General features: G+C 33.3%; 3 protein-coding genes across 5 annotated transcripts; 1 reads left to right on the top strand and 2 right to left on the bottom strand.

Annotated features, from left to right (window-relative positions):
- Positions 1-4,930: 4,930 nt before the first annotated feature.
- Positions 4,931-23,945, bottom strand: LOC130825330 (uncharacterized). 3 transcript variants are annotated; one of them, XM_057690500.1, is made up of 3 exons: positions 23,530-23,945; positions 5,803-6,219; positions 4,931-5,640 (listed from the first exon to the last, which is right to left on the bottom strand). In XM_057690500.1, exons 2-3 carry the CDS (start codon positions 6,191-6,193, stop codon positions 5,120-5,122), a joined length of 912 nt encoding a protein of 303 aa, XP_057546483.1. In that variant the 5' UTR covers positions 6,194-6,219; positions 23,530-23,945; the 3' UTR covers positions 4,931-5,119. The 3 variants fall into 3 exon arrangements, with proteins under 3 accessions (XP_057546483.1, XP_057546482.1, XP_057546481.1); XM_057690499.1 differs by lacking the exon at positions 23,530-23,945 and adding an exon at positions 7,040-7,839; XM_057690498.1 differs by lacking the exon at positions 23,530-23,945 and adding an exon at positions 7,622-7,836.
- LOC130824913 (uncharacterized mitochondrial protein AtMg00810-like) lies at positions 12,058-12,999 on the bottom strand. Its single transcript, XM_057689936.1, has 2 exons — positions 12,522-12,999; positions 12,058-12,320 (listed from the first exon to the last, which is right to left on the bottom strand). Exons 1-2 carry the CDS (start codon positions 12,997-12,999, stop codon positions 12,058-12,060), a joined length of 741 nt encoding a protein of 246 aa, XP_057545919.1.
- Positions 20,724-22,502, top strand: LOC130824912 (uncharacterized). Its single transcript, XM_057689935.1, has 4 exons — positions 20,724-21,273; positions 21,422-21,519; positions 21,673-21,767; positions 22,322-22,502. Exons 1-4 carry the CDS (start codon positions 20,724-20,726, stop codon positions 22,500-22,502), a joined length of 924 nt encoding a protein of 307 aa, XP_057545918.1.
- Positions 23,946-24,160: the final 215 nt, after the last annotated feature.

Below are 24,160 nucleotides of genomic sequence, written 5' to 3'. Positions count from 1 at the left end.
ATTACAAAAATTTCTCTATTTATATTCTCCTCTTCTCTATGCCTTTGGTTTTTGACTTCTTTCTATTGGTAGCTTGACAATGAATAAATTAATTGGTTGTCAACCCCCTTTCAAACCAATTAATTAAGAATAGATGGAGGTCACAACTTAATGATATTGTTGCGTAATTGAAGAAAAATTAAAGAGCTTGATCTTGAAAGAATCGAGATATATACTTGGTGGTTTGGTGATTTGGGAAAAAAACAAGATGAAGAAATAAGGAGTTCAAAACAATGAGGAAGTAAGTGAGGCCCCTCAAATATCGAGGTCCTAAGCAGTTGCTCAGGGAGCTCCTCTCTATAGTCGGGGGGGCTGCTAACCATATTAAGATTGAGCCTTTTAGGACTCCATTGTGAGTCTACTCGTTTGAATGCTAGTTAGGGAATCTAGAAATTGTGTATGTTCTTCTTCAATGTAGTCTGCTTCTAATAAGCCAGGGATGATAACACGTTTGTAGTTAGAACTACATAGTCAAATTGCCTACCTTGTACATTAAATGACTTGAGGTTTTGCAAACTCTTTACCTTTATATTTTTCTTTGTAGCTATATTATTCACCTCTACATTGTCAAATATTGCCTCTCCTTACCTAGAGGATACTTAAGCGATTATGGTTTTGATGTGTGTTTGCATTGTAGTGTTGGTGATTTTTGTTAGCAAAGTGGTTTATAGATTTATGTGACTCTAAACATTATATTTGGTTTACTTTTTTCTCTCTTTTCTTCTTACATTCTCCAAAAAAGGAAAACAATGAACATCTTACATGAGGAAAACCAATGAAAAGGGAATGAGTAACGAAAAGAAACATGAGTTGAGAAACGCAAAAAGAAAAGAAAAAGTGGTAGAAAAACAAAAATTCAGAATAAGGTTATTTGGTCCGTCTTGATATTACCCACTCTGCTTTTCAACAAATGCTTGAATTTTTGAATAACTTCTAATGCTTCTAACTTTCAACAAGAAAATATACCCAAGTTTTTCGACTATAATCATCAATAAAAGTAATAAAGTAGCTTTTCTTCCCAAAAGATTCGGGAGAGATTAGCTTTGCTCTTTTGCTCTTTCTAATAGGGAAAGGGACTCCATGTTCTTTTTCCCATAATACAATCTCCTCATGCTGGCTTTGGCTGTTTAAACAAAGGTAAACCTACTACCATATTTTTCTGTTGCATTAACTTCATTCTATTAAAATTTAAATGTCCTAATCTGAGATGTCATAAACAAGTGTAATCATTAATCATGGTGCTGGAACAAGGTTGTGCTATATTCTTTAATTTTAAAGGAAACATTCTATTTTTGATCATTTGAGATTTTGGAATGAAACAATTGTTTTTATCTTTAGTGCTACAAAACCCATTTTTCATGATTATTTCATAACCTTTCTCCAAAAGTTGACAAAGACTTAAAAGATTGTTTTTAAGCTTTGGAGCATATAAAAAATTTGATATATAATCCATATTGCCATTGTTTATCTGAATAGGAACTTTTTCTTTTCCTATAATTTCAATTTTTGTATTATCTCCAAATCCTACAAAAGAATTGAAAGAATTATAAATTTCAGAGAACACTTCTTTATTATCGCACATATTCTTGAACCAGTGTCCAAATACCAAATGTAATCTTGACCTTCATCAACATTACATACCATCAATACAGTTTTTGTTGGTTTAGCTTCAGTTTTTTCAACATGGTTTACTTTTTCTTTTGAAGGAGCTTTGTAATAACATTCAATACTATAATGTCAATAATTATTGCAATTAAAATATTGAATATGAGACTTATTTGAATGTTCTTTGTTTCTCCATCCTTGACCTCTACTGCCACCATAGCCACAACCACGACCTCTTGCATTTTGGTATTGTTGAGTGACATTGATGATTTTACTTGTAATGCTTACTCTTCATGTGGTCATAAGAATTTATTATTTTTTCATGAACCAAAAGAGTACAATATATTTCATCTAATGAAAGTCCTTTAGAGTTACGCTCGGCTAACATGCACACTATAGTTTCATATTTTGACGTCATTGCTCAAAGGATTTTCATAACAATATAAAATTCTTTAATATCATCACCAAGCGCTTTATGTTGTTTGCTATAGAAGTAACATGATCAATGTACTCTGATGGTGTGCCAAACACTTCATTTTAATTGTCTAAAAATCTTATCTTTTCCGAGAATATCCCAAGCTTTATGAGATGTTTCATCTGCAACTATTTTCTCCAACATGTTTTATCCATCCATTGCTGAATGAATAAAACTTAAGCCCTTTAAATCATTTTTCCGAGAGCCATTAAATTCTTTCTTTTGTGCATCCGTCATTATAATTTTCTCTTCTTGTGCAGGCTTATTATTTCCTTTCACTAATTCTCGAACATCATGTTATATGAATGTTACCATCCTTTATACATTCCAATGTTCATAATTTTTACATGAGAATTTAGATAAACGTGCTACTTTTACATAAAAACTATATTACTTTTGTTTTTAAAAAAATCTAGTACCTTTTACCAAAAAACAGTAACTATCAGAAAAAAATACAAATCCAAAGTAACACGTTTTTCTGAAAAAAGTAACACCTTTTTATAATATATATATATATATATATATATATATATATATATATATATATATATATATATATATATATATATATATATATATATATATATATATATATATATATATATATATATATATATATATATATATATATATATATATATATATATATATATATATATATATATATATATATATATATAAAAGCAAATTTACTCCACTAATATCATTAGATTTGGTAATCTGTCTTAGAATATGCATGTCATTTTTCAAGTTTTTTATTAAATAGTACTCCCACCTATTCAGCTTATGTGTCCCATTTCCTTTTATTGTCAAGTCACCTTAATTGTTCCATTTCTGTTTTTGTTATGGGTTTTTGACTTTTATACCCTTAGTAGCTTTATCCTATTTTCAATTATACCCTTCATTACCCATACTAATTTTCCTCCCTTACATTAAAAACTCATTATACCACTCTGTTTCTTACCCTTAGGGTCCCACTTTTGACTCTCCTTAAAATCCGTAAAAAGTCAAATTGAACTCCTAAGGTGAATAGGAGGGAGTATGGTTTAATGATCATTAAGAATATCTTTTTTTTTTCTCTTTTTAAGGTAATTAAGGATATCAATAATAGGGCAAGACATGTCTATTGTTTCAACGAGGTCTAAGAATTATAGTCCTTTAGTTTCAAATCATAATGGACTAATGTAATGTGCAGGGGCGGACACCTAGAAAAAAATCAAATGATGTCGATATTGATAATTAAAAAAATTTACCTCATCAACATTTTATTTACGGTAATTGTCCACTTCAAGTTTTTATATTCTAAAAATGACGCATAATATCATCATTTGACAAGTATTGTAACAAATCACATTCAAAATAAGTTATAATTATATCATTAAAAAATTCATCAACTATCTTGATATTGAGTGTTATCAAGAGGACTTGGTGAATTCTCTAATGTTGAACTAGATACAAAATGCGACCGAGAAGCCACTCTTTTGAAATACGTATTTATTTTTATTTTTTTAACATAGTAAAACATAGGGAGAACAGTAATGGGGAGGGCGAAGCGAATGAATGAGGCAAATCGTGTGTTGCAAGATTTTTAGCATTGATTTTTGAAAAAGAAAAAAAAATCAGTTATAAAGTGTTCTTAACAAGTTTTGAACCCGTGTGATTGCTATCAATCTTTAAAACCTCTACCAACTGAGACACTTAGCTTATTAATAAATGTAAATGGTTTTGTATATAACTCGTATGAATTGAACAACTGACTTTCAAATCATTTGAACTTCTCATTTATGTGTAGTTGCACATCAGGTTTGCTATCAAGGGCGAAAATAACCTCTTTTTAGTTTATCAAAACAAGGGTACGGTTATGTACATTTAACCCTCTCTAATTTCATTTTAGATAGAAGCCACTTAATGACATTAAGATCATAAAATAAAATAACGTCGCAAGATATTAACAAATTATTATGGTCAGAAATTATATTGTAATAATATCTTTAATTAATACAACATAAAAAAGATTTGCTAGTCCCTTTAAATTTATTTTATATTTCATCTCATTTTGTATGACGTTGTCTTATCGTGAGACGAACTCATATAATTAGCTTATTTTTATAATTGATTACTATTTATTTTAACTAACTAAATATACATAGATAGGCTCAATAGAAATAATCTCACCAAAAAACTATCTCATTTAAAAATTTGTGATTATTGTAATAATTTCATAACAATAATACAAATATAAAAAAGACTCTTAACACTGGACTTAACACATATTTACTATACTCAGCTTTGTTTCATCTAATGGTTCCAAACATATAGTCTAGATTAAAACTTTGGACCTAGATGATTCGATAAATTTTAAATCAAATTGCTCAAACACTGGACTATCACCAAAGTACACTTAAAATGTAATGAATTGTCCCTCAAAAGAGATCTCAACTACACCTGTTTAAAGGGTTGGATTTCAGCAGGTCTATTTTAAATGGGCCAGGACGAGCCGGGTCATACAAAACAGGAAACAGCTTTAAATGGGTTGTGCTTGATAGCAAACCCCGACCCAACCCAACCCAACCCGTTTAAAGAGACCCTTGTTAGAGATGGTCTCATCTTCACAAGAGCTGATTTATCAGCTGCAGCTTGAATAGTTGCTTTCCTAACTTCTATAAATCAATCTACTGCATTTTCTGCTCACTGACAAATATAGATCTATTTTACAAAACTTACAAGAACTACACCAGAAAATAAAATTCAAAAACACACAGAACATACATTAACACCATACTTAGACTTGACTGATGGAATATATAAACATTTCTACCCTGCTCAGTAACCTAATTTCCAGGCAATAGAGTATATTACAGCTAGTAACGCATAGTCTAATTACATCATGTGATTATTATAAGAGCAAGATGCAACAAAAAATACAGCATCTCCATAAATTTTCCATAATTCATGAATGTATAATTAATACAAGGGCAATGATATTCACAATTCAGTACGTTAATGGTCAATAGATGAATCTTTATAATCCAAGAAAGCATTGATGATTTTTTCTTCAGAAAAATCAGTGAAGTAACCCTTTCCAGCAACCATACCTTCTTCCTTTGCAAGACGCTCAACCTCAATTTGAACTTGATCGCCTCCAACCTTGCTCGGTTCCAACAAATTGCAAGCTACCTCGATTGTTCCCTCACCGTGAGCAAGCGCCATAGCTTGCACTGACGGAAGTCCACCTCCTCTTTCGCTGACGAGTTTAGCAATTCTACGAACAGCTGAAAAATCTGTTGAAAAGATTGGGACATTGTAATTATCCACCCATCTTGTACTCCCTATAACAACAACGCCCTTAGATAGATCAACATGACTAGGCCCTTCATCTGGGGACAAAGGTAAATGCTGCGAATTTGGCCCCCCAACCCAAATATTTCCGCGAGTGTTGGGCCTAAAGTAACCAAGCCCTCTTCTAATGGAATCAAGAGTGCGTCCCTCTTCATGTGCCGCTCCATAGAGAAAGGTTGGTACTGCAGATTCAAAAATTGAGTGCTCAACGGAAGAGTAGATGCCCTTGAAAGTTACGTGCGTCCCTCATTCATTATCAAAAGAAACAGAATTTAAGTACTGCAATTACAGCATCATCATAACTTTAAGTCATTTACTTTTAATTCTAAATAAAGTAAACAAACCTTCAAGCTTGGTGCCAACTTCTCTGGCCAAAGACCTTGCAATATAAGTCGTTTGCTCCATAGAAGCAATACCCAATGGGTGAAAGCAAATGTGATCAACAACTCCTAGACGAGGATGGGTTCCACTGTGACTATTGAAATTAACTGCTATCAAAGCAGCTTTAACCATTGCAAATGCAACATCTTTTAGAGAGCAATCGCCCGAAGAAAAATTTGGAGGTAACTTAGAAACAAGAGTATAACCAACTCTATTGTAAGTTTCATCTTCAAACTTATTGATAATTCTAGCTCCAGACAAAAGCTTGACAGCTCGTTCAATAGACACAAGGGCAGCTTTGTTGCGGCTTTCAGATATGTATAACTTGCAACAAGCAAGCACAGGTCTTAACATTTTATTACTCCACTAGCCTTCCCAATCTACAGGAAAGACAAATCCCACAATTAGCTTCGTAATGACCATACAACGGCCAGGACTGCAGGCTAATAAAAACCCATGAAACTGCATATTTGATACTTTACTTATGCACATGGTTACATAAATGACTACATTGCCTAAAGTGTCATTACAGTATAATGAGCATTTTTCTTACAATATTAAACACTCTAACATGAAACTATGATGTATTTACAATATTAAACACTCTAACATGAAGTTTCTGCTTAACAATATTAAAAACTCTAACATGAAGTTTCTGCTTAACAATATTAAACACTCTAACATGAAGTTTCTGCTTTACTGGAAAAAGACGCTATGATGTTGCTAAAGAAATAAAATGAAGTGCTGCAGCAGTCAGCACATACAAAACATCAGGCTGAACAATTGAGCATTAGAGTGAAAAGTTTCATATTCATAACCAATGGCTCACAGCACCAGACATTTCCTTAATATAATTGAACAACCAAAAGATAATTCACAAATTCAGGACATGTCAATCAAGAATGCAAATATTAAGAAAGAGAGAGTCTAAACATGAAATCAAGTGTAGATCAATTGACTTACCTAGGCTTAAAACTTTCGTTGTAGCATCAAAATAGAAAAACTAAAGTATATTCTCTGCTTTTAAAAGAGGGTCAATTTTTAAAATAAGTGCAATTTAAAACATGTATAGATCAATTGACTTACCTAGGCTCAAAAGGTTAAGCTGACACAGCCTTAGCACTAACAATATAAAGGTAGCAAACTATCAATAAGACTATCTTATTTTATAGGAAAAACACAACAAATTACTAACTGTACCTCACTTATTAGTTATTCCCAAAAGTCAATAATCATCAGCATCAGACATTTTTGGGTATCCCTTGCATACCAATGTCAGTCCTAAAGTAGCACAAATAGACTTAAACTTCAACCTAAGCTCTTTTAAAATGTCATCTTTGCTCTCATCTTCAGGATCTATAAATGGGTACTTCATAAGCAGCCCCTGAATCTGATGTATAATTCTCTGGAGCCGAGCAGAGAAGTGACCCGTGTTCAATCTAAAACACTGAGGTCCAAACATCAACAAAACCACAGTAGAATCCAAGCTTTTTATCAAATTCAAACCCATAATTTAGACCCACTTCATAGCTGTCTTGCCTGCCCAAGCTAAGGCCATCTTTATAACGATCTTTGTTAAGAAATTGATTATATTAATTATGTTTTTAGAGAACTTGTTAAGAAAGGTTAGAATATTCTGTTGTACTTCCTTAATCGTAGGAAGTTAGTTAGCGAACTCTTTTATATATAAACAAGTGTATACGTATGAAGAAGTAATTGAATGAGAATAAGAAAAAACCATTGAAGTTTAAACGTTTGAGAAAAGAGATTGAAAGCAAAGACCTGTTGTGATGGCCCGAGATCGCCGGTGCTGGAGATCGAAGACCTGCCGGCTGCCGGTGATGGAGTTCCAAGAAAAAAAGAGTTCAGGTTTGGAAACGCAGAAGAAAACAGAAAAGTTATTTTAGTGAGAGAAAATCTGAGAGAAGGTTTTAAATCTTTTAATTACTTTGTGGGGGGTGTTTTGGCACGGGGAATAAAAATTGTGATACTCATGTGTGACATTTGGGATAATACTTTATGAAAAAATGTTTTATGTTTATGTTTGGTAAAATTTTAGAATGGAAATAGCTTTAATTAAAAATTGTTATAAAGTTACTAATTTATTCTTATTGTATATTGTCCATTTTACTTCATTAATTGTAAAATTATCATTTTTAAATAAATCTAAGTCTCATTCTAGTCTTTCTACCTTTAGGATATTAAAAGGTGGGAGTTGAAGAGTTGATACTTAAAAGTCTTATACCAAGTCCCTATAGACAAACATGATATTATATTTAATTTAGGTGTCAACCTATTCCCTCATGCAAACACCTAGGTTTTAGAAACGCAATTCTTAAATTTCGTCACCCTTTTTATTTTATCGCCACCCCCTCCCCTGAGGAAATTATGAATTTGCCCCTGAATTTTCAAAAAATTACGATTTTGCCATTAAACTTAAAATTTTCTACATATACCACAATCTCACTAAAATTTTTCTTACCATACTTAAAAACAACCTTACAAAAGCAAATTGTTGGAGAAAAAACTAAGTTCAATCCGCAAACAATTAATCGAGGTAGTTTCTTTTCGAATGTAATTAATTTAAATTTACAAACGGAAAAAAATATATACATTTAAATTGAATCGCCCAGATCTGGGCGATTCAATTTAAATTTTTTTTTTCGTTTGTTTTTGAATAATTATTATAATTTTTAATTATATTATTATTGTTATTATTATTATTTTTATTATTGTTATTATTATTAATTTTATTATTATTGTTATTATTGTTGTGATTGTTATTATTTTTATTATTAAATATATATTTATGTTTTGATTTTTAATTTATTAATGTAAATATGTTTGTTAAAATTATTATTATTATTTTTATTTTTAATAACTTTTTTATATTATTTTTATTATTATTGTTATTATTGTTGTTTTTTTTTTCGAATCTAAATTATTTAAATTTAAAAAAAAATTAAATTGAATCGCCCAGATCTGGGCGATTCATTTTATTTATTTATTTTTTTCGTTTCTTTTTGATAATTATTATTATTTTTTTTAATTTTATTATTGTTGTTATTATTATTATTATTACTGTTATTATTATTAATTTTTTTATCATTTTTGTGATTGTTATTATTTTTATTATTAAATTATTATATTTCTTTTAATTATTAATTTATTATTTTAAATATATTTATTATAATTAATATTATTATTATTAATAATAAACTTTGTATGTTGTGTTGAAAATTATTTTTATTATTGGTGTTGTTTGGTTTTTTTTCTTTTTTTTCCATTTTTTGTTTTTTAGAATAATTTTTTTATATTATTATTGTTATTATTATTATTATTATTATTATTATTATTATTATTATTATTATTATTATTATTATTATTATTTTTACTATTATATTATTATTATAGTGGTTGTTATTATTATTATTGTTATTATATTATCCTTTAATTTTATTTTTAATTTTTTTTTGTTATTAGTGTTATGATTATTATTATTATTTGTGTTATTATTGTTATGATTATTATTAATGTTATGAATTTTGTTGATGTTGTTATTATTTTTATGATTATTGTCAATTTAGAAAATTATTATTGTTTTTTGTTCATGTGGTTAATGTAATGTAATATTTGATTATGTTCATTTATTATTAATATTTAATGAAATTGTCAAAAATTGTAGTAAATGGCTGGTAATCAAGGAAAAGGAAAGGGGTTTTTTAGACAATTGTTGAGAGGTAATAGTTCTAGGCCTACCTTACTTAGAGGGTACCCGCATGAGAGGGGGGTAACGAGTTCTGCTAGGAGGGCTAGGCAGGAAGAGGCTGCCAGACACAGTATTGCCCAAAGGTCGAGTGCGCTAGACCTAGTCCGAACCCCTCTTGATAACCAATTTAGCAACATCCAGAGTAGTTGGGGGGTTTCTAGTGATGATGATAATGATGCTGATGATGTTCAATACGAAGCTCTTGATTCTCGCCCATTGGACTGGACTGTTGTTCGGGGGCCCGACGGGAGATTCGCACGTGGCGGCACTAGTTCTTCTACCGCATCTGAGCACGTAGGACGTAGTTTCGTCGATAATGAGCCGCCACTAGAGAGCAGGCCCTCACAGTCCGCTAACACGGATTGGTTAGTCACATCGCCCCAGCTCGGGGGGCTGACAAATACGCGACTGATCCCTAGCTATGGAAGGCACATAGCTAAACTTATTTTCGACGGCTCCGAGCATACGCCTCCGATTCTGGATTGCCATATTAGGAATAGGCCGGTGGAGTCCATCATCCGACTGAGGGATATGTCCGATGCGCTAAACGATGTTCTACCTACCACTTCCCTCGGCCGACTATCGGACATTATACACCAGCACATCGACTGTGCTTTGATATCGGCGTTCGTGGAGAGGTGGTAGCCGGATATGAACACCTTCCACATGACATGGGGGAAATGACAATTATGTTGCACGACGTGCAACGCGTACTAGGCATTTCTATTGAAGGTTCTCTGCCGGCTGAGCCTTCTGAGGCGGAGTGGCAAGTCGGTATCACCAATCTGTTTGGGGAGCCTATGTCTGAGCTTCGGCGTAGAGGTGCATTCACCTGCGGCTGCGTGAACGTTGCTGAACTTATGCAGCTGTGTCATAGGTTCCAGGCCATGGAAACCCAGACGACAGCGTACTACATGGCTATCATCGGTTCTACCTTGCTAGCGGATAAGACCAGAATTGGCATGCGACCTCACCCGATACTTGCTGTGAACGTCGATCAGCAGGAGGTGGCCTGGGGTGCGGTGACCTTGGCCTACTTGTATAGGCAGCTCGGAATGACATCTAGGGCTAGTTGCAAGACCATTGTGGACTGCCTCACATTGCTCCAAACATGGATCTATGAGTACTTTTTAATTTCACATTATTCTTATTTGTTAACTTGGCCTGCATGCAGGTGGAATGGACTCCGTACAATTCTGCTCCTAGTGTGTTACTGAATGAGCACCGACGCACCACCATCATGGATGGCAGCATTTCGCAGGATTTAGTTCGGGTTTCAATCCAGGCCGCAACTATTTATCAAGAACTTAGCTGCTTTTTGTATCTTTATTGATGACTTGATGATGATGTATTTTTTTTCATTTTTAGCAAACAATATTCCTAATCAAATGTAATATTTTACTTTTGTTTTAAACAGTTTCAGTTTTTATAATTTAAAGTTTTTAACAGTTCGACATTTTGAGACTTATGCAATGTTCTTGTATTAAACATTATTATTAAATGTTAATTATGTATCGACATTGCCGCTCCTGTTACACGCGGCAACTACCGAATGAACAACCACAAACAAGAAAAGTAGGGATAACCCTAATTACCCAATACCACTTAGGGTGATTCATATACATCAATTCATGACAAATAAAAAAAATACAACTCTAAACTTTACATCAATAATCTAATTCTACCTCAATGATTTCTCTTTATTTCATAATTTTCCATTGTAAGTTCACATACTGAAAGACAACAAGTAAGAAGAAGTAGAGAAAGGATTTTCTTTATTAATGATAATCTTGGATACACACTGAATGAAAAGCAGCCTCCTTATATAGGAATACAAGACATCATCGATAGGAGTTAGTTACATAAGTTGTTACACTAACAAACTTCTAACAACCTATACGAGATAAAACTAACTCTTATAAAACAGAATGCCACCTATACAAATAAGACTAAGAAAATAATGTTGTGCTGGCAGAAGGAGTTGCAGACAACAAGGTGTACACAACACTTGTAGTCACTGATAAACACTTGCTGATTTCTTCCATTTGATGCTTGATCTTCATTCCATATATAAGAAGTAACCAAGCAATGTAGAATCATACAGGCAACCTGTACAACATACTCACATACTCAACATCCCCCCTCAAACTAGGGGTTGTCTTTGCTGAAACTCCTAGTTTGGATAATAAGTCTCTAAATTGTCCTGATGGTAAAACTTTAGTAAACACATCAGCTAATTGATTTTTAGTAGGGAGATAGGACAATTGCAAGAGCCCCTCCATGATTTTGTCTCGAGTAAAGTGACAATCTACCTTGATGTGTTTCTTTCTTTCGTGAAAGAAGGGATTTTTTCTAATGTATATAGCGGACTGGTTATCACAACTAAGTGTAACAGATCTCAACTTTGTAATTCCAAGCTCTTCTAGTAACCTAACCACCCAGGCTACCTTTAAAGTCGCTTGAGACATATATCTCGATACTCTGCTTCTGAGCTAGATTTGGAGACAATATGTTGCTTTTTTGCTTTCCAACATATAGGAGACTTTCCTAGTAAAATTAAATATCCAGTGATAGATCTTCTACTGTCAAGACAAGAAGCCCAGTTTGAGTTTGAGAAGGCTTGTAATACTAGTTTATCACTACCCTTAAGGATAATTCCTTGACCACAAGTACCATTGACATAATTGAGGACATAAAGCAATGCTGCATAAACTGACTTAGAGTTTGTACGGTATATGATAAGTGAGATCTAGTATTAGTGAGGAGATTCAGTTTTTTTTATAATGCTTCTATAAACACTAGGATCATCTAGTAACTCTCCCTCAAAGGCAGGTAGTTTACTATTTAAAGGTAAAGGGGTAGCAGCTTTCTTGAAACATTTTTGCCAACTAGCCTTCAAAAGCTGTTAAGTACATTTATATTGAGTTAAGATAACTCCTTCTGTAGTATGACTTATTTCCATCCCAAGAAAGTAGTTCAAATGTCCTAAGTCTTTGATAGTGAATTTCTTATGTAGGTGATCTTTTAAATCCTTGATTTCTTGTTGGTTATTCCTAGTAACAAGGATGTCATCTATATGTATTGTAACAATGATGATTGATGAAGATATTCTCTTTATAAAAAGAGAGTAGTCATTTTTGGACTGCCCATATCCAAGACTTCTTAGTTCTTCAAAGAGTTTGGCATGCCATTGCCTTGAAGCCTGTTTGAGGACATATAGGGACTTCTTAAGTAAACAGACCTTCCCCTTGGGATTATTAATGCCTTCAGGCATTTGCATATATACTTGCTCATTTAAACTTCCATGTAGAAAAGAATTCTTTACATCAAGTTGATAAACTATCCATTTTTGAGATGCAACTAATGCTAGTACGCATCTTATAGTTGTCATTTTTATGACTGGTGAGAAGGTCTCATCATAGTCAATACCATATTTTTGGTTATACCCTATAACTACTAATCTTGCTTTAAACCTCTCCAATGATCAATCAGCTTTCAACTTAACCTTATACACCCATTTGCACCCTATTGCCTTTCTTCCTTTGGGAAGGTCAACAACTATCCAAGTTGAGTTTTTAGACAATGCTTCTAGTTCTTTTTTCATGGCTTCTTTCCAAAGAAAATCTTGAGAAGCTTCTTTATAACAACTTAGTTCATGATAGTTTTAGTGTTTATATACTAGACCTTTGTGTGTGGATGCAAGATCCTTAAAATGAATTAGGTTGCATTAGTGGGATAAAGTTTGTCCAAAAACATAGTCATTTAAGTATTTAGGTTTCTTAATGATCCTTTGTTGTTTCTGACTATCTTTGTTCAAACACATAGGCAATGGAGATTCAACAATTTTCTCCTGAGGATATTGTACCCTTTGTTCTGTGTTGGAGTTTTGTTGTGCACCTTCTGAGGTGTCAGTACCTTTGTTACAAGGGATCATATTATCTCTATTTATATGATCAAAGCTGGACTTAGTTAAGAAAAACTAAGTTAGAGGTTGTGTATCTTGATTTACGATGAAGTGTGGGGAAAAATTTTCATGAAATCTAACATCTCTAGAAATAAACACAACTTTTGTTTTCAAGTTATAAAGTTTGAATCCTTTTTGAATTTATGCATACCCAATGAGTATGCATGGATTAGCTTTGGGATCCAGTTTCATTCTTTCTCTTTTTAAAGTAGATGCATAGAAAAGGCAACCAAAGGGTTTTAACAAGTCATATTTTAGAGGTTTACCAAATAGGACCTCATATGGACTCTTGTCTTGTATGATGGTCATAGGAATTTTGTTAATAAGGAAGGCTGCACATTGCACAGAGTCTCCCCAAAAAGACATAAGGAGCTTTGATTGGAACATGAGTGACCTCATTACTTCTCCCAAATGCCTATGTTTTCTTTCTACAACCTATTCTGTTGTGGGGTGTCAACGCAACTACTTTGATGAGCAATACCCTTGGTTATTTAGAACTACAATGTTTCTCATTTTGAAAGTTCCTTTGCATTATCTGTTCTAACTTGCTTAATCTTGACATTAAACCGAGTCAAGAAATATTCAAAGAATTGTTTGAACTAATTCAAAAACTCAGATTTGTGTTTAATAAGGAAAACCCTAGTAAATCTTGAGAAATCATCTACTATTGTATGAAGCTATTACATTGTGTTCTAGTTGAGTGTCTCAATGGACCCTATACATCCATGTGCAACAATTGAAATACACTTTGTGTATCTTTTATTTTCTTAGAAAAACTAGATCTAGTCTGTTTTTTCAAGGGACATATGGTGCAAAAGCAGCTATCATTAATGTATTTTCCTTTTAGTTTAGGAAATATGATTTGAATGTTGTTAAAGGGTAAATGCCTTAATCTGATGTGCCACATTTTTAGATTATGTAGCTTCTTTTCTTCTGTATTGTTTGTTTCAATACAAGCAGCATGTGTTCTTGCTTCTACATCATTGTTGTAGTGTAGATAGTATAGAGTGCCTCTTATTAACCAAGTAGTAAAGGCATCCTCATTAAACTTCCCTGCATAATACACTCATTAGTGGTGAATATTATCTCATAATGCATGTCCTTGACAAGCTTGTTAACTGAGATGAGATTATATTGGAAACATGGAACATACAAAACATTCTTTAATAGAATATCATTATGTATTCTCACATCTCGTATAATATTCACTTTAACTTGACTCCCATTTGGAGTGATAACAGAATGATTACTCATGGTTAGTGTTTTGCAATTATGAAACAATGAAAGGTTATAACACATGTGGTCCGATGCCTATCAATAATCCATGTGTTATGATTAATAATAGAAAAACAACATGTACCTGTAGACTGCACAACATTAGAGCATGCAACTTCCTTTGTTTCATTCACCTGCTTACTCAACAAACTCATAAGCTGATTAAACTGCTCAACGGTAAGCTTTGTATTCACATAGTTGTTTTCTTGATTCATGACAGCATCAATTGAAGGGTAAGGATATCCTTGTGCTGCATTGGCTTTACTTTCATCTTTTCTCCATGAGTTTTGTCTGAAATTGGGTGGATAACCGTGCACTTTCCAACACATTTCATAAGTGTGGCCATTGATTTTACAATGATCACAAAACAGGTTAGTATTGTGCCTTTTGTTACCATTTCCTTTGAAGTTCTTATTCTTAAACTCATTGTACTTCCTCTTCTCCATTCTACAAGCAATGTTGGGTTCTTGTGAATCTTCAATGCGAATCTTGCTTATTTCTTGGTGTACTTGCTCTTGGATCTGGCTTGGTGGTATCTCCCATTTAGTTTCATTAGAAATTGAATGACTCTCCCAGACTGTTGGCTTTTGAGCACTTTCTGTGATAGAATGCAAGAACACCATGTACAAGAACATATGACAAGAGGGTCTAGGGCATCAATTTCATCCCATGGACCCTTCATTTTGTTGAAGAAGTCTTCAATGGATATGTCCGGTCCTTGCAGGACTTCTTGAACCGTGAACAATTGAGCAGAGGATGATTGACCGAATCTTTGTTCAAGCTCATCCCTAATTCCTGTTGCTGTTTTAATCTGTAAAACGCTTTGTGTAATCTTTTCACTCATGGCATTTAGAAGCCATCCAATGATCATGCCTTTGCATGGTTCTCATTTGTTGTGCTTCTTTTACAGGTTCCATCTTTGAACCCTAACTTGTTCTTTCCAGATAAAGCTATAGTGACAGCTCTTTTCCACCCCTCAAAGCCCACTCCATCATATATTGTAGATACAATCTTTAAACCAGTTTCGGTGGGGTGAGGAAAGTAGGGGCTGGCCTGATTAAGAGTAAGATCGTTCGTCTTATCTGTCTTGTTAACCATCACATACTCTTGCTTAAACGCATATAATGGCAGAAAGAATCAGTAGAGACGTTCAGAGTGTAAGCTCTAATACCATGAAAGAAAACAAGCAAGAAGAAGTTGAGAAAGGATTTTCTTTATTAATGATAATCTTAGATACACACTGAATGAGGAGTAGCCTCCATATATAGGAATACAAGACATCATCGATAGGACTTAGTTACATAAGTTGTTACACTAACAAACTTCTAACAACCTATACGAGATAAAACTAACTCTTAGAGCATCCTTACTCATGACCCAAAAAAAGGTCATCTTACTATTTCACAATTTTTCTCTCTCCTAAAATTTCATCTTTCAATCTAATTTTGTTAACAATGACCTCTTTTAAAAGGTCATCATCCTCTCTTTCTTACTTTTTTTCTACCCAACAATAATTTCTCTCCCTTAATTTATCTAACATTTATCTTTATTTTTTTTGATAAATATAAATATAAATATAATTTTTAATAAATATTTTTTAATATGTAAGAAAAATTCGTTAACTTCAAATAAATATTACAATGCACATACATAAAATAAATACGCAAATTAAAAAACTAAAATTTTAAATGATACATTAATTGCGGTTTTCTCAAATAATGTTGCCCAAATTGGTTGATTATTCCCTTTGTGAAATGAGCGAGTGCTTTTCGTGCTGTGCTTTCGCTAATTCGGAGGTACTCATCAACTTGATCAGCAGCCACCCCGTATGTTAGCATACGAAGAGCTGCAGTACACTTTTGTAAAGCACTTAGACCTTTTCTACCAGTTGCATCAATGTTGGTAGTGAACCATGGATCGTTGTTGGAGACAGCTTCCATTATACGTAAAAATACATGTTTCCTCATCCTAAACCTACGTCGAAACAATCGAGAAGACTATGTAGGATTTTCAGCAAAATAATCATTAAATAGTTGGGAATGACCTTTTAAATGGTCTCTTTGAATTCGACATTCTCACCCTTGGTTGTAGTGTTGAAACAATGGGAGGAATTGCGTATTGAAAGGCATAATCAACCATATTATGTATTAGTTCATTCTCTTCGTCAGAAGATGAAGAACTTGAAGTGGATGAGGCAAAATGTAATACCCTAGGTTTAGCTTGAAAAAGGATTGATAGACTACTCATATCAACAAGGTACATCTTCTTTTCTAGGGTGCCCATTTGTTAAGAACTCCACAGTTATGCGTGCTTGGTGGAGAGCAATCTTAAGATGGGTGACCTCCTAGGAAGTTTTCCCGGGTGCGCACGAGTGAGGCCAAAGTGCGCTGTAAAGACTTGTGTTGGTTTGTGAGGCTAGTCTACAGTCTCCAAGAGTAGTCATCAGCGGTCCGAGGGGCTAAGGTGTTACACAAAATTGAAGTTAGAAAAGCTCATTTTGAAGTTATAAATCCAATCGAATTTGGATGTGCACATATATAATATTATGCATGCCAAAAGGTGATGGAAAGGTAAAGACTAATGCATGCCAAAAAGGTGATGGAAATGAGAAAACTAATGCATGCAAAAAGGTGATGGAAAGGAAAAGACTAATGCATGCTAAAAGGTGATAGAAATGAGAAGACTAATGCATGAAAACCTTACATAATTAAAACATCATTTTTAAAGATTACATAATTAAACCATCGTTAAAAACAATACATAATTAAAACATAATTAAGACATTACATAATTAAAATATCTACTGATGATTGTAATTCTGAAGGTATTGTCCAAGTTGAACCATCATATCAGCTTCCCATGGCTAAAGAGTTTCCTTTTTGCATAATGATTCATATATCTCCCAATTCATTCGATATTCTTACAGTTGAAGTTGTTTTTGTTTTCGGGCTTCTTTTTGTTTTTGAAGTTCTGTCTTCTCTTTCATTATTTCTGAATTAAGTCGAAGACTCTTTCCAAATGCACTCAAAGCTTGAATTGATTGATCTGCAACCATCTTCCCAATCATGCGAGCCTTAGCCTTCTCACACCCTCGGGGCGAGTGGATGATCCTCCTTGAGGTTCACTTGTTGGAGTTTCAAAGTCTTCTTCTGTCCTTGATCTTTTCCCACTACTTTTACTACTAACATCACCAGTTGGTTGTTGATCCAATTATTTTTTTTGATTAGTTTTTACCACTTGCTTCCACTTGTTATACTTTCTTAAAATTTTTCATTGCTCAATCAAGTTAAAGTTACCGTGTTTTCTTTGATGGATTAAATGCGCTTCTTTAAGCACATCTTCGTCTGTCGTGCCACTCTTCTTCCTCCTAAGAGCCTCATCATAACTTCCAGACCACTTCAAACATGCTGGAGCAACTCTACCCCAACGACATTTAAGCATGTCGGCGGTTCTTCGTGGGACCAGATGGGGTCGTTCCATCCTCGCTGCTTCATAAGCTTTCTTAACTTTCTGCCACCTCACTCTTATCTTTTGGTTGGTGCTCACAATTGGATTTGTACTTGTGTTCATGACTGAACATATGAGAGCAATATCTTCAATCAAATCCCAACTTTTCTTTGAAGATATAAGGGCTTCATCACTGCGAAACACGAACACGGCACTCAATTCGCGTGTCGCGTGTCGGACACGTGTCGGACACGGACACGCGACGGACACGCGAAAATCCGTGTCCGACACGCCAAATGAAGTGTCCAATATTTTAATATTTTTTCGGACACGTGGACACGGCAAGGACACGCGACGGACACGGCAAGGGACACGTGTGTTATTTAAAAAAAATAAAAAAAATTAAAAAAAATTAAAAATTAAAAACCGAGTACTACAGCAGCCAAACCAGGACACCCATTTTGAGGAGATTCTTCCTGAACTTCCTCAATCTTATAGCGTGCTTTGTCACCAAATTTCTGGTATATTACGGCTTTCGGTGTTAATGTTGGTTTCTTCATTGTCGCAGAAGATGATGATGATTTGGCTTCCATTTTTGTACTGAATTCAGTTGAAAATTCGAGGATTGAGAAGAAAAGGGGGAAAATTGGAGGAATTTGGGGAGAATAAAGTGTTTTTATAGTACACTGCTTGGGAATGAGGAAGTTGTGTTGGAGGGAGGGGATTTCAGGGGTTTTGTATTGTTTTTTACTTTATGGCTTTACCTTCGTTTGAATGGACCACCATGATTCCGAAACACCCCATTTTATTCGGCTAATTCTTTTGAATAACCGTCTTTTTAAAGATTAATGTTTATTTATCGTATTTTTAATACCTACTTATATTATTCTTAATGCTTGTTTACGGTATTCTTAATACCTACTTTCAATATTATGAATGTCTATTTATATCATTTTTAATGCCTACTTACAATATTTTAAAAAATATATAATAGGCCGGCCAATTAGAGATGGTCTCTCAAAGTGACCATCATTCACAAGAATTTGTGTTTAATTTACAGCGAGTCTTGTGAGACCGTTTTATTGTGAGATGGCCCCGTATTAGCAGTCAAAATTTGTCAATAAACCATCTCAAACAAAAGCTTAAATTGATATCTTATATACTCTAACATGTCTCCTCACACAAGAGCCCATCAGGCTATAAATTTTAATGTGATTTTTTCTTAAGAGTTCAATTCTTAATTGTGGTTTTTTAATGTGTTTATAATTTGATTTTAAAATTTTTTTTTGAATTTGTATGACTTATTTTAAATACTCATGTTGTTTATTTGGTACTTATTTGCATTTTATGTGATTTTTATGTTTTTAAAGTGTTTATTTACAAATATCAAATGAAAGATTGTAAAATTATCTTTAATTTGATATATTTTTTATATTACCATTTTCATGTCCCCGTGTCCGCCATTTTTAAGTTGGCGTTTTTCCGTACCCGTGTCGTGTCCGTGTCCGTGTCCGTGTCCGTTTTAGTGCAACCTAGCTTCATCATTATTATTAGATAGCTGTTGAGATGGTTGAACCAATTGAGTGAAGCTCGGTGGTGAACCAAATTGTGAAACTAGATCTTGAAATGATGGTTGGGTGTAAAGACTAGCATCAACATGATGAACACAATTTCCTCCATCATCACCATATTGATCATCTTGATCATTTCCTTCATTTTCATCATCATCATCATCATACTCCATCTCATTTTCGTCTAAACTTTCACCCCTTATCGGAGTTGAATAGATATCAATATTAGAGTTGACATTGTGAGATTGATGATGGTGGTGAAACATAGTTTGAGAATTTTGGGTATTTTGAGGAACATAATAAGATAAATTTGGGATATTTTGAGGAATAAAGTAATAAGAATTTGGAGTATTTTGAGAAAATGGAGGATTGAACGGAGGATTTTGATACTGAATTTGAGCACTTTGATTGTAAAAAGATTTTTTCCTTGGTTTTTTTTACATGGATTTCTTCCATAATTTGGGTTATTTGAATCCATATTTTTTTTGGGGAATTTTTGAAATGATTACTTTGGTATTTTTTTAACCAAAAAAAGTAGGAAAATAAGAACAAACTATGTAAAAATAAAATTATGTCAAAAAATATCAATATGGGTCTCATTTTATAGATCTCGAAAAAATATAACCGTTGGTATAATTTTATTTTTTTAAAATTATTTTAGCTATTAATTTTCAACGCCCAATCAAAACGCGACACGTGGCGAAAATTTTTGAAAAAAAATGGGTGACCGTTCACTAGAACGGGTCACCCCAAGACCATTTTACCCAATCTTTTCCCTAACCAACCTAATATTAGATCACCATTATTATTATTTTCCTTATAGTTTGGTCATGTGACCTTGAATTAGACGAAAATGAGATGGAGTATGATGATGATGATGATGATGATGAAAATGAAGGAAATGATCAAGATGATCAATATGGTGAAGATGGAGGAAATTCTGTTCATCATGTTGATGCTAGTCTTTACACCCAACCATCATTTCAAGATCTAGTTTCACAATTTGGTTCACCACCGAGCTTCACTCAATTGGTTCAACCATCTCAACAGCTACCTAATAATAATGATGAAGCCCCTATATCTTCAAAGAAAAGTTGGGATTTGATTGAAGATATTGCTCTCATATGTTCAGTCATGAACACAAGTACAAATCCAATTGTGAGCACCAACCAAAAGATAAGAGTGAGGTGGCAGAAAGTTAAGGAAGCTTATGAAGCAGCGAGGATGGAACGACCCCATCTGATCCCACGAAGAACCGCCGACATGCTTAAATGTCGTTGGTGTAGAGTTGCTCCAGCATGTTTGAAGTGGTCTGGAAGTTATGATGAGGCTCTTAGGAGGAAGAAGAGTGGCACGACAGACGAAGATGTGCTTAAAGAAGCGCATTTAATCCATCAAAGAAAACACGGTAACTTTAACTTCATTGAGCAATGAAAAATTTTAAGAAAGTATAACAAGTGGAAGCAAGTGGTAAAAACTAATCAAAAAATAATAATTGGATCAACAACCAACTGGTGATGTTAGTAGTAAAAGTAGTGGGAAAAGATCAAGGACAGAAGAAGACTTTGAAACTCCAACAAGTGAACCTCAAGGAGAATCATCCACTCGCCCCGAGGGTGTGAAGAAGGCTAAGGCTCGCATGATTGGGAAGATGGTTGCAGATCAATCAATTCAAGCTTTGAGTGCATTTGGAAAGAGTCTTCGACTTAATTCAGAAATAATGAAAGAGAAGACAGAACTTCAAAAACAAAAAGAAGCCCGAAAACAAAAACAACTTCAACTGGAAGAATATTGAATGAATTGGGAGATATATGAATCATTAAGCAAAAAGGAAACTCTTCAGCCATGGGAAGCTGATATGATGGTTCAACTTGGACAATACCTTCAGAATTACAATCATCAGTAGATATTTAAATTATGTAATATCTTAATTATGTTTTAATTATGTATTGTTTTTAACGATGGTTTAATTATGTAATCTTTAAAAATGATGTTTTAATTATGTAAGGTTTTCATGCATTAGTCTTCTCATTTCTATCACCTTTTAGCATGCATTAGTCTTTTTCTTTCCATCACCTTTTGGCATGCATTAGTTTTCTCATTTCCATCACCTTTTTGGCATGCATTAGTCTTTTCCTTTCCACCACCTTTTGGCATGCATAATATTATATATGTGCACATCCAAATTCGATTGGAAGTATAACTTCAAAATGAGCTTTTCTAACTTCAATTTTGCCTCATCCACTTCAAGTTCTTCATTTTCTGACGAAGAGAATGAACTAATACATAATATGGTTGATTATGCCTTTCAATACGCAATTCCTCCCATTGTTTCAACACTACAACCAAGGGTGAGAATGTCGAATTCAAAGAGACCATTCAAAAGGTCATTCCCAACTATTTAATGATTATTTTGCTGAAAATCCTACATATTCTTCTCGATTGTTTCGACGTAGGTTTAGGATGAGGAAACATGTATTTTTACGGATAATGGAAGCTGTCTCCAACAACGATCCATGGTTCACTACCAACATTGATGCAACTGGTAGAAAAGGTCTAAATGCTTTACAAAAGTGTACTGCAGCTCTTCATATGCTAGCATACGGGGTGGCTGCTGATCAAGTACCTCCGAATTAGCGAAAGCACAGCACGAAAAGCACTCACTCATTTCACAAAGGGAATAACTAACCAATTTGGGCAACATTATTTGAGAAAACCGCAATTAATGTATCATTTAAAATTTTAGTTTTTTAATTTGTATATTTATTTTATGTATGTGCATTGTAATATTTATTTGAAGTTAACGAATTTTTCTTAAATATTGAAAAATATTTATTAAAAATTATATTTATATTTATATTTATTAAAAAATATTATTTTTATTAAAAGAATAGTTTTTTTAATTATAAAATAGTAGATCTATTTTAATCAAATAAAAAATTATATTAACTTTGTAAATGAAAATATTATTATAAAAAATAAAGATAAATGTTAGATAAATTAAGGGAGAGAAATTATGGTAAAGTAGAAAAAAAGTAAGATTGAGAGGATGATGACCTTTTAAAAGAGGCCATTATTAATAAAATTAGGTTGAAAGATGAAATTTTAAGAGAGAAAAAAATTGTGAAATAGTAAGATGACTTTTTTTTTGGGTCATGAGTAAGGATGCTCTAATAGACACTTGCTGATTTCTTCCGGTTAATGCTTGATCTTCATTCTATATATAAGAAGTAACCAAGCAATGCAGAATCATATAGGCAACCTGTAGAACATACTCACATACTCAACACATACATCCCAAATTACATCTACGTTCATCGTCAATTTCTTACACAATAAACCTAACAACAATTCAATATAGTTCTCTTAAAAATTAAGACTTCTTTGGAAAATAAATCAAGTCATATATAAATATAGCATTTTAAAGTTAAATGTTTGAAATGTATACGCTAGTGTACCTCAATTATCAATTTCTCCTCCGTAGATTCAATTCACCAATTGCTAATTTAACTCATGTTTTCATTTTCAATCTAATCAATTAAAACCCAACAATGAATAATTGACCTAATTTCTAAAATACCCGCAAGATTCAAACATAAAACATAAAATTTTACTTATTAAAGATGTAAATCAAGCAATTGAATTTGTTTGAGTGGGAGTGTACCTCAAGTATACAACTCTTTGAATTTTCATGGCTAATTCATTCCTATTTTCACCTTCCCTTCATCCTTGCGAATTAAAAGAAAATGACTTGTGAAAGTTTGTGGTGGGCAGTGGTTACTGCGGTGGTGACCGGTGGTAAGCAATGGTTACTGCGGCGGTGGCCAGCGACCAAGGAACATTGGCGGTGAGGATGCACGAGATCAGCTAAGACCGATGAAGCACTTGCTAGTTGAGCCTCTATCGCTCTCTAGATTTAAGAAGAAGAATGAGAATGAATGAAGATAAGAAGTAATTGGGGTGCTCTTGGGTTTCTATACTAATAAATTTTTCATAGCTTGAGTTAAAATATCAAGGAGTACGGTACTCCATGGATAGGAACAAAGAATAATTGATTCTTAGAAGAAGGATTCACGTGAAAATGGTTTCTAATACCACTATGACTTATCATTTTCTTTTTTTTTTCTTTTTTTTCCTTCTTATATTCATCCAATTTTCTTCTTTTAAATAAATACTAAATACATTATATTATCATTAGTATTATATACTATAATACTACTACTAGATAAATTTCCGTGTAAAACACGGATGTTATAAATATTTACTGATATGAACATTAATACTCCCTCCACATC

Source organism: Amaranthus tricolor, chromosome 10 (assembly GCF_026212465.1).
Source record: "Amaranthus tricolor cultivar Red isolate AtriRed21 chromosome 10, ASM2621246v1, whole genome shotgun sequence".
In the NCBI taxonomy this organism is placed as follows: domain Eukaryota; kingdom Viridiplantae; phylum Streptophyta; class Magnoliopsida; order Caryophyllales; family Amaranthaceae; genus Amaranthus; species Amaranthus tricolor.
This window is presented reverse-complemented; position numbering and strand designations above follow the sequence as displayed.